General features: G+C 47.8%; 1 protein-coding gene across 1 annotated transcript in view; it reads right to left on the reverse strand.

Annotated features, from left to right (window-relative positions):
- Positions 1 to 9280, reverse strand: part of CUNH16orf78 (chromosome unknown C16orf78 homolog) — a 43269-nt gene extending 33989 nt beyond the window's left edge. Inside the window, exons 1-3 of the mRNA XM_008822630.2 lie at positions 9139 to 9280; positions 4958 to 5362; positions 4331 to 4463 (exon numbers count right to left, since the gene is read on the reverse strand). Of these exons, the coding sequence (XP_008820852.1) occupies positions 4331 to 4463; positions 4958 to 5362; positions 9139 to 9279 (679 nt within the window). The 5' untranslated portion in view covers position 9280. The remainder of the gene's footprint in view (positions 1 to 4330; positions 4464 to 4957; positions 5363 to 9138) is intronic.
- Positions 9281 to 10678: the final 1398 nt, after the last annotated feature.

A 10678-nucleotide genomic window follows, 5' to 3' on the forward strand; every position in this document is an offset into this window, starting at 1 on the left:
GTATGTTATTGAATATATTAAAGCTGTAGTGAAATGCTTCTTCTAATTATGTAGTTATTAAAATTTTTTAAATAATTAAAAAATAAGAATAATTCTTCAAAGCATAAAAATTTCCTCCTTAATAATGGTAATGTGAAAAACATTACCATTGAAATCTACCTGATGAATTTATATCAATGCTGGAGCCTGAGGTTCAACTGAGTCTCAGCTACCTCTCAAAACTGCTGACAGGCCTAAGCTGGCAACTTTCCATCCTGCCCGCGGCCTTGGCCCAAAACCTTGGCAGGCAGCCAGGGCCCACGGCCTTGGCTTGCAGCTGGGGCTCACAACCTTGGCTCACGGCCTTGTTCTCTTTTCCAGCATGTGATTCTATTCTTCTATAATCAGAGATTCCTCCCTTAAAGTGAAAAAAAAAATTCAACTGTAAACCTAAAAATTTACAGCCAATTTTGAAAGAGATGCATCTTAGCTTAGAAAATTGTTATTGAATATTTCAATGCTGTTGTAAGGAAATGCTTCTTCTAAATATGTGGTTATTAAATAAATACTTTAAAAAAATTTAGAACTTATTTTTGGCCTTTTTGAGACAGAGTCTTCCTGTAACCACAGCTGGCCTGGAACTTGCTATGTAGAGCAGGCTGGCCTTGATTTCACAGAGATTCCCCTGCCTCTGCCTCCTGAGTACTGGGATTAAAGGCACTTACCACCACACCTAGCATAGAACTTTGATCTTACTGGATATAATTATCCCTCATACAGTTACCTTTACCAGCGAGTTTTGTTTTTTTTTAAACATTCATTAGTTTTTATGCTGTTAATTGGTTTCTTTTTATTTCAGTTGAGCATCTCCCTCAAGACATGGTGTCTTCTAAGGTGGTTATAATAGGAAGGCGTTCTCTTTCTCTTTCCTTGTGAGTCAAGGTCTCATGTAGTCAAGGATGGCCTTGAACTTGTGATAATCCTGTTTCATCTCCCCGATTGCTGGGGTCACAGCTATGTGCCATCATATCTGGCTCTCTTCTTCATTTCTAAAATATGACTTTTATGTTACAGTGCTTTCGGGCATCAGGTTTTTCTTTTTCAATATTTTGAATATATTACCTGCCTGGATCCTGGTCTACAGCATTTCTGTTTAGAATTTCAATGGTAGTCTTATAAAAGCTCCCTTGTATGTGAAAAGTTACTTTTCTGGTGTGTTCAGATGCTTTGCTTTGACTTTTGATGATTTAATGTGTCTTGGTATATATGTTTTGGGGCCTTATGAATCTGGAAGTTCATCTCCAAATTTTGGAAATTTGCATTAATTTGTCCCTTTACATAATATTTCAGTGTCTTTCTTGGATACCAAGGATGCATATATTTTTTTATTTTACTTAAATTTTTGTTTTTGCCCCTCTGACTAGATCATTTCAGAAATGTCTGAATTTAGTGATTCTTCGTTTCGTCAGCTCTCCTGTTACTCTGTTGTGCTTTCCATCCCAGACACTGTACTCGTCGTCTTAGACTTTTGTCTAGTTTGTGATTGTGTGTGCACGTGCATGTGCGTGCGTGTGTGCATGTGTGTGTGGCTGTATTTATTTGTACTTCTCATTTTATTCAAGCATGATTTTCTTAATTTTATTTAGCTGCCTGTTTTCTTATAGTTCACTGAACTTAAAAAACAAATTCTGGATCTCGTCATGGTGATGCATGCCTTTAATCCCAGCACCTGATCTCTGTGAGATTGAGGCCAGCCAGGTCTACACAGCAAGTGCTAGGCCAGCTGGGACTATAGGGAAACCTTGTCTCAAAAAAACCCAAAACAAAACAACAAAAAATAAACAAAAAAAGAAAAAACTTATATGCGGATTTTTTTCAGTTACCAGTCACTTGAGCCTCATTACTTTTCTTCGGCGATGTTATGAAGAAAATCGCATTAATATAAACGCACAAATAAGTTAGGAAGGCAAATGTTGCAGCCTTAGAGGCTAAACACTGCTAGACGATCTTTAAGTGGAAGAAGACCAAGAGCAAATTAAATAATGAAAGTAAAAATGAAGGGGAAGAGAAACAGATGGAGGTCTGAAGGCGGAGAAGGCATAGAACCTGGCGGCTGGTCATGAAGGCTGAGAGAGGAAGACGCTACAGAAAACAATATCAACTTGGGCCACTGCAATGAGGTAGAGCCCTCTTCCGAGGTGGAGGTGTGCTGTTGGCTGAGCCTGGGCCAGTTTAAGATCACACTGGGAGTTGAACATGTAACTGGTCCTGTGCCCTTTCTGGAGGTTGTCTTGATCTTGTCTCCTAGTTCAGAGCTGGCCCACTTGTCTGAGGCCTCTGGCAAGCCTGTAAGGAAAGCTGTCCTTGCTGTGGGTGGGCTCAGCCCTGTCTCAGTCTTGGATGCCACCTGTGAATGGATGCGCAGGTGGGTTTTAGATGCCTCTGAGTTCCTGCTCCTGAACGGAGACTGACCTATTTCCTGCCCAGCAGTGACCATGGCAGTTCTAGAAAACGTGAGACTACTCTGTTCTCAGATATGGGAAAATTATCTTGAAAGGTGAGGAAGGAAATATGGGGTCTAACTGCTGGCAAGTCAGCCTTCCTAGCTGAATCTTGTAAATGATGTGGAAATAATTATTTAATCTGCTGCTACGAGTTTCTTTTAGGGAGGGAACTTTTTGTTTTGTTTAGGAAAATATCTCAATAACCTATAAGGAATGAGACATGAAACAGATCTGTGCAAGAAAAAGGCCAGCATCTCTGTGTGGGGTGAGGGTACAGAAGTGTGAGGACGCGGTGATGGAGAGAGCAAGGAGAGGTCATGGGGACTGGGGCTAGGGTAAGGGGGAGATTTAACAGGCTCTCTGCCTCATTGTGGGCTTCAAGCAGAGCTGGCACTGAATACCAGTGCTTGTGGGGACCCCACTGTTTCAGTCTAATCCTAGTCCTGAAGTCTCAGAAAACCCCAGGAAGCTTTCCCTGCAGGCAATGCAGTCAAAGAAAGGCAAAGGCCTTTGAAGAATGAAGGTGGGGTCTCACGATCAGTCTCTGATTTGTTTGTGATGAGATTATGTGATTCCCTCTGTTGCTCCTTAACCTTTGATAAAGTCTGCTTAGACAGAACGGCTTTCTGGAGAGGTCTGGGAAGAAATCAAGAAGCAGGGCTGTTGTGCATCTAGGCTGAATGAAGCAGGGAGAAGAGGAGGCCCACAGGAAGTGAGACCTAAGAAAGTTCTGGAACCCACCTGACATTGGAAACAGTGACAACTGGAGTTGCAAAAAATTTGGCTAAACTATGGGACTTCCCATCTTAGCTTGCTTTTTAAAAATTGACTTTTAATTTTGGAACAGTTAATTTTAGGCTAGCATCAAAGAAATTAGGAGGGCTTCTATATGCTCTTCACTCCATTTCCTTGAATGCTAACGTCGCATAACCACAGTTCATTCAACAAAAGAGATTTATAGTGACACGTTGCAAAGCTCTTTTGTATTAGATGTTTCCCACTAAAGTAGTGCGGTGGATTCAGTGCCTCATCCCATGCTGCACCTAGAGCACCCCATCATGCTGAACTGGGCACGAAGGGTGAGTGAGTGGTGGCTCCTGCTCCAAGATCCTGCCCACTTTCCCCAGGGGTTCCTTGGGGAACCCCTTTGGGATTCCTCTTTTGACATACACTTGTGTCCCAAGAGGCTGGGCACAGGTACCTGTTTTTCCAACCCCTGGTGCCACCCTATTGAGCAGTCATTGCTGACATTTACTTTCTGTGAGGCTGAGTGATTTACATGACTTTTGTCACTGTAGCTCTGCAGCCACACTACAAGGAAAGTAGTATGCCTACTGTCTCATGTGACACACCTAGACCCAGCGTTGATGGGACATGCCCAGGGCCGTAACAACTGAATTTGTTATGGTGGTGCCTTCAGGGCTGTGAACTGTAACCCATGCCTGCCCTTTCCTAAGGGTGCAAACTACCCAGGAGATGTCAGGCCAGAGGGATGGTACCTTCTTTAGTAGACATTGCAGGATACAAATTAATAAGAAAATTTGGAACTCACAAGGGCAGTGTCAACCAAAACAGTTCAGGAACATGGGGCACATGTGCTGGATTCTGGCAAATACCTACCTAGGGATAAGTGGAGGTGTGCCAAGCACTGCCTCCTGTCACTGCATGCCCAGCTTGCTAAATGCCACTCTGGGTGTGACTCCCTAAGGAGCCTGTATGCTTGGTCCTGACACCTGTGTGCACAGGTTTTGATTGACATGGTGGATATTGCTGCTTTTCCACTGCCTCTGAGAGACAGGACCAGGGAGGATGGCTCTGGGACTGCAGGGCCCAGGCTCTTTCCTTACCAGACTTCTTCAGGAGGCCCTTGTTGTAGCTGGAAGTGAGCATACTGCTATGCTTGCCCTTTGAGTCTGCACCAAACAGCTTGCTTTGGTTACCGGCAGGGTCCTGCTTCCTGGTGGCATTTAGGTCTAGTTGCTTGGAGAGGGTAGGAAAGAAGTTATGACCTACTTATAGGACCTGGCTAGCTCTCCTCCAACCCCAAAATGGTAATTACCAGAGTTTTCTAAGACTTGCCCTGAGCCAGGAAGAGGTTGGAAAGAGCAGAAGTGCTGTCTTGTGCTGGGCTACTGAGACTTCGCTTTTATTCCTCCTTGCCTCCAGGGGAGGCATGCAGTCCATGCAGGGAGGTCTTGGATACCCTGTAACCACAGGGCTATAGGTCCCCCACGGTTCCCTGGGCCCTGGCATCCTTCAGTGGTAGTGAAAGGACATGGATGGAGGAAGGTGTGACGTTTGCCCTCAGGAAAACAGTAGAGGATGAAGCTGCCCAGGGTTGGGAGATACAAAGGATTCCTTTGCTTGGGTGTCGTTGTGGGGCAGGAATGCACCCCAGAACCCTCATCAGACACGTGTCAGACCCTGCAGGAGAGGAGCAGCTGTGGAGGGGGTGAGGTGCAGAGGGCTGTTACCTTGCTGAAGGCCACCTTGCGGCCGTCTCTCTCCTGCTTCTTCCCAGCACCTCTCTTTTCTGCCTTCTCATTTGCTTTGGCGTTTTCCTCATCCTTGGCCTTTTGTTTCTGAAAAGCAGGGGAGGGCCACTCTGTGAGGACGCCATCCACTCCCTGTACAGGAGAAGTTTCCTGAAAAGCAGGGAGGGGCCGCTCTGTGAGGACGCCATCCACTCCCTGTACAGGAGAAGTTTCCTGAAAAGCAGGGAGGGGCCACTCTGTGAGGACGCCATCCACTCCCTGTACAGGAGAAGTTTCCTGAAAAGCAGGGAGGGGCCGCTCTGTGAGGACGCCATCCACTCCCTGTACAGGAGAAGTTTCCTGAAAAGCAGGGAGGGGCCGCTCTGTGAGGACGCCATCCACTCCCTGTACAGGAGAGGTTTCCTGACAAGTGGAGTACCAGTACTGTAGAGCTGTTGGTCCCTTCATTGTCCTCTGGCTTGTGGTCATACTCTGTGTGTGTATGTGGTAATGTATGTGTGTGCATGCGAGTGTACGTGTATGTTTGCACGTGTGCATGTGTGTGAATATGCGTGTGTGCGTGTGTGCACTTGCCCATACAGGAGCATGTAGGAGACCAAAGGTTGACACTAAGCTGTTTTCTTCAGTTGCTTCTTTGCTTTATTTTTTGAGACAGGGTCCTCTCTCACTGAGCTTACTAGTTCTGCTAGGCTGGCTGGCCAAGTCCCGGGGATCCACCTATCTCCACCCCTTCCCAGTGCTGGGGTTACAGGGCCACCATGCCTAGTTTTTACATAGGTGCTGGGTAGCTGAACCTAGAGTCTCATGTTTTGCACAGCAAACACATTTTACCTATTGAGCCATTACCCCGGCCCCAGGACGACCTTTCAGACCCTGGATCTGGTCTTGTCCCGCTTCACCTCAGAATCCATGAACAACTCCCGGTTACTCTCTGTGGAAAGTCCACTCCTCAGTCCTGGCAGGAACTGCAGCCCCCTTCCAAGTGGCCTTGTGTCTGTGACTTCCCTGGTTGGTGTCAATCTCAAGCCACAGGAAAGCTGTCTTGTCTCTGAGCAGATCTTTCTCATTCAGACATTTGGGCCTTGGTTCAGCCTGACTGCCCCCATCTTAGAGACCCTCCTTTCTTCATGCCACCCTACCACACTGCTGTCCCAGAGTGCTTGTCATGATTAGCCTTTCCTTTTTCTTTCCTTGAGGGCTTCTTGTGACCTATTGAGGATTGGGCAACACTTCTGTTAACTGAGTTGTCTATGGCCTAGGATGGCCTTGCTGTTCCACAGTGGGAGCAGGGAGGACAGGCCATTTGAGGATCTCCAAGGTGCCAAGGGCAAAGAGTCCAGAAAGATACATTAGGCCACATGGGAAGCCTCCCATCCAGTCTATCAGGGGAGGGGAGGGAGTGCTGAAGCATTGTGGGAAAGACCCGGTTGGCTAATGCTCCTGGAGGTGTACCACTTGCGGCTCAACGGGCGACTGTCCCAGGTTGTGGGCTCCAGGACACCTTGCCTCTGTGGACTTATAGACTGATGACCCTGGCTGTGGGTTCCAGGTTGCCTTGCCTGGTGGAATCCCAATCTGTCACTTACTTAGTGATCACATTATCTTGGGCAAAGCCTGCTTGCTCCATGACTCAGTTTCCCTGTCTGATGGCCAAAGTAGCAGTAGGATCTGCCTCACGAAGTTCATGTGAACAGTAACTGACTTCTGGGTGTGATGTGAAACCTGTAAGGGCTCTAGAAGGGGTCACTGTACTGGTGAAGTACGGTTCTGAGAAGCCAGGGTATGTCTAAGACAGGACTCACAAAGCTGCCTTCTAAGGGGGCAGCTGGCTCACGTCAGGGTTCTGCTTGGCTTAGCGGGAGAAGGTGCAAGTTGGGGCCAGGGATGGGATTTCAAGTAGAGAAAGAGGCAGAGCATCTCCTCCCCGGGATTTCCCCCATGAGCGCCTGTCCTCACAGGGCTACATGGAGGTGATGTGGTAAAACCTTAGACCCAGGTGAAGTGTAGTGGTTGCTGATTCAAAGGCCTGTGTGCCCGAGACCCTGGACCCCAAGGATTCTCTGAGTCCAGGTGGATGCCACAGGGAAGCATCATAAGCAATCTGGAATGGGGGCGGTGTCAGTCAGTCTTGATTGTCAACTTGACTTGAGATTAGGGGATTAGTGGAGCACAGTTCTGGGTGTGTCTGTGATGTTTCCAGAGACAATTGGATCCCAAGGGTCTGACCTAGTTAATAGAGTCATCCCTTGATGGGTTCATAATGTGATGACATTACTGGGGGACGGAGAATGTGGGAGGTGGTGTGCAGTGGAGGAAGGTCCCTGGGTGTGTCTTGGTGCTAACCTCGATCCTTCTTGTATTCTTTCTCTCTGCTGTCTGCTGCCACTACATCCTGCCCACCCTGATGGACCGAACCATCTGAAAACATGAGTCCAAAGAGATCTTTTCTCCTTTCTCCTTTTTTCCCTGTCAGGAACTGTCACAGTGCCCAGAAAAGTACTTATTGAAGGACAGAGCCTGCATCACCGGCCTGATCCCACAAGAAAGGAGAGGAGGCCAAACCAGCCTCCCCAAGCCATCTTCTCCAAAAGGTCTCCTGCCTCTGCTGTGGCTGAGACCTGCCACAGAAGACCTTTTACCCTATTTATTCAAAATCTAGATGCTTCTGGGGCACACAAGGATGCATGGAGATTTGTGTTTTAAGTGTAAATTTGTTCCTTTTCTAGGTCTAAAAGTATTTACAGGGACGCCACCTAGAAGGCAAGCCTAGTGAAACGTTGGAATGTTATACCTGGAAAGAAGAAGGGAACCTGTTAACCATGAGATAAACAGTCTCGGTGACTGACTCTGAATTCCAAAAGACGCAGCAGCCAGCCAGCCAGCCCCCTGCTGCCCTCACCCCCAGATGAGGATGGAAGGGCAGGCCATCAGCAACTGTTTAGCACCTTAGAGGGGTGTCTGTGAGCCTGTCCGGTGGGATGGTGCCCAGCTCCTGGCTGCACATGAGCTTCTACCTGAAGGCCGTGTTGGAACTGCAGAACAGAGAGTGGACGAAGCTGAGGGGTTGACCCACCAGAGCTCAGAAGTGTGGGAACTGGATAAATCTGAGTTTGAGACTCACTCAGTCCTCTATTAACTCTTTAACCTTGAGGAAATGTTTTTGTTCATCTCAGTTTCCATGTTCTTCAGCTAGAGACAACCATGGCCCTCACCCTGTAGCCTGGCTGGGAGCAGTGGATAACAGTCTGTTCATAGTAAATGTTAGCTACAGGATGAGTGTCATGTTGTATTCACCCATTTGCTCTGGAACTGGAGGGCACAGGATCCATACATCCTCTACAGTTAGGGAGTTTGGGACCCGGGCATCTTCTCCAAGAAGGTGCCACTTTCCGCAGGCCTGACTTCCTTTCACAACCAGATGGTGGGCTTGGAGGCCCTGAACTCTGAGGGAAACCAAGGCAAATTTGGTACCTAAGTCTCCTGGAGAAAAGGAGAGGGCTGGTGATAACAGTCCCTGAGGTAGGGGAGGAAGGGGGTATGTGCTAGAAGGAATCTCAGTGTGGATGTGGTAGAAGGAATGAATGTTCTGTTTTGGAGCCACTGGGAGGAGGGAGGTGTTTGGGAACAGTGGGAAGACACCCATCTTGTCAACACAGAGACCCCAGAGGTCACTGCTCCTAGACCCTTTCCAATACTGACAGACATTCACAATGCCCACAGCTTAACCAAACTTCAGACAGGCTTCCTGACCACAACCTGCTGACTCGACTGCCTTCTTCCCGAGTGTCTGCTTCAGGATACTTGCACTTGGGAGATATTTTTCTCTGCCCCTGTGAGATGTGAATCTTTTAGCCTCATCCTGCGTTTTCCATACAGAAGTGTCTTTCTCAAGGACCTGGAGCTACACCCCTAAAACACAGTCATTAGGAAAGACTGTTGCCCTGTCTGTCTTCGTGGGAGAGGAGAAGCCCAGCCTTGACACCTGCTATCAGCAAACACAGACAGCCTAACTGGTATGTGACCTATCCTCTGAGCCTTTCCCATTAGCTTAGTCCAGTGCTTAAAAATATCCCTGCCTCCTTCGTTTGGGGTAGAGCTCCATCTCTTTCCTATTAAAACAGTCTTGCATAAAGTCTTCCAGCAATTTTGACAGTACACACCTGGAAAGTATGCTTCTTCTTGCCCTGCCTCCGCTCCAGCCACTCCAGCACCCAGGTGAGGTCAGATATCCGCCTCTCCTTGGCCGTCCTCCATGTGGACTTCCTTTCAGTAGGCATGAGATCCTTGAGGTCCTGTGACATGCTTGTGTTTTGGCTGTGCCTTAGCAGGGGGAGGCAGACACTTTTCTCTCTCTTGGTCCCTGGGTCTCAACTTGCTGATGTGGTGGCTCACAGGTAGGATGTGGCCTCTAGATGTGATGACAGAAGGCAGAGGTAGGAAGCAGCTGGGTGCTGGCCTTGGGGAGAGAAGGTCTGGGGAATGATTGTGAGGTCACTGTTGGCTTGGTAACTGGCCCCTAGGTCAGGGTTCAGAGTGGAGAGAGGATGCGAGCTGCCTTCCACTCTTCCTCACGTGGTCACAGTCCCTCTTGAGGCTATTCTCTCTTCCGGATTCTGCCGTAGCCTTCTTATGGCCTCTCTGTCCCTTGTGTGAGATGTTTCACGAGGAGATAAAACACACATTGGTTTCCAGACAGGGAACCAATGACAGACCAGAGTGACAATGGCACCAAAGACCAAGTTGGTTAACCACTGAGTTTCCTGTGGTTCCTTACAGGAATACGGGTAAGGGTTTACTTACAAGAGTAACGAGGCAAAGGAAGCCGCCCACTAGCAGTGTACCCCAACATGGGTGAAGACTCTCAACAGCTGCCATCCTGGAGTTCTCTCCTGCAGGCAGCGCTGAGTTCCCTCCCCAGGACTGATTACTGCCTCCATAACTTTGGGAAGGGACCTTCTTGGTACTTGTGAGTTATTTGCTTTTTGAGGCTCATGTACCACCCCCTCCTTCCTGGAGGGAATATTTCAATTTAGAGGAAATTGTTATACAACATTCCACTCCTTTCATCTGGTTCTTAATTCTTTTTGCTCCCTGTTTCATGATGCTCCCTGAGCTTTGGAGGGGGTGGGGATGTAGATGTCTATCTGTGGCTGAGCATTGGGTCACTGTGCCAAAGCAGCTGCCACTTGTTCTCAGGTACTTGATGAGGGGTTATGAGTCTCTGTGGTACACTATCCATTGTAAAAGGAAGTTTCCTTCCATGACTGATTGCTGCTGACAGCAGCAGAGATCTATAGGCATAGGCATAAATATTTCTAAGGAGGTTAAATAGACATATCACATCCATGTAACAAAACAATGGCAGTGGCCTTCCCACTGACGCCTAAGACTTCCCCAGCAGCAAATTTTGGCCTGACTTGCAGTACCAGATATGAGTTCCCACCTTAAATCCAGTTGGAAAGCTATTAGTTGTACCCATGATAGTCAAGTCACTGCTGTACCAGCAGTGACTTCCCGCTTGGTATTTCGGTACTGTAGGATGTAAGGTTCTTAGCTGAGCAGGACCGTTGGTGATAGTTCTCTCTCAGCATCCCACATTGCACCTTCTAACATTATGAGAGCTAGCCAGTAAGGAGGGAGCTCCACGCTCAGTCCCAACTTTATCATTCTGTGTCTTGTACCCAAAGCATATGGTATATT

Source organism: Nannospalax galili, unplaced genomic scaffold (genome assembly GCF_000622305.1).
Source record: "Nannospalax galili isolate Female #2095 unplaced genomic scaffold, S.galili_v1.0 scaffold108, whole genome shotgun sequence".
NCBI lineage: Eukaryota > Metazoa > Chordata > Mammalia > Rodentia > Spalacidae > Nannospalax > Nannospalax galili.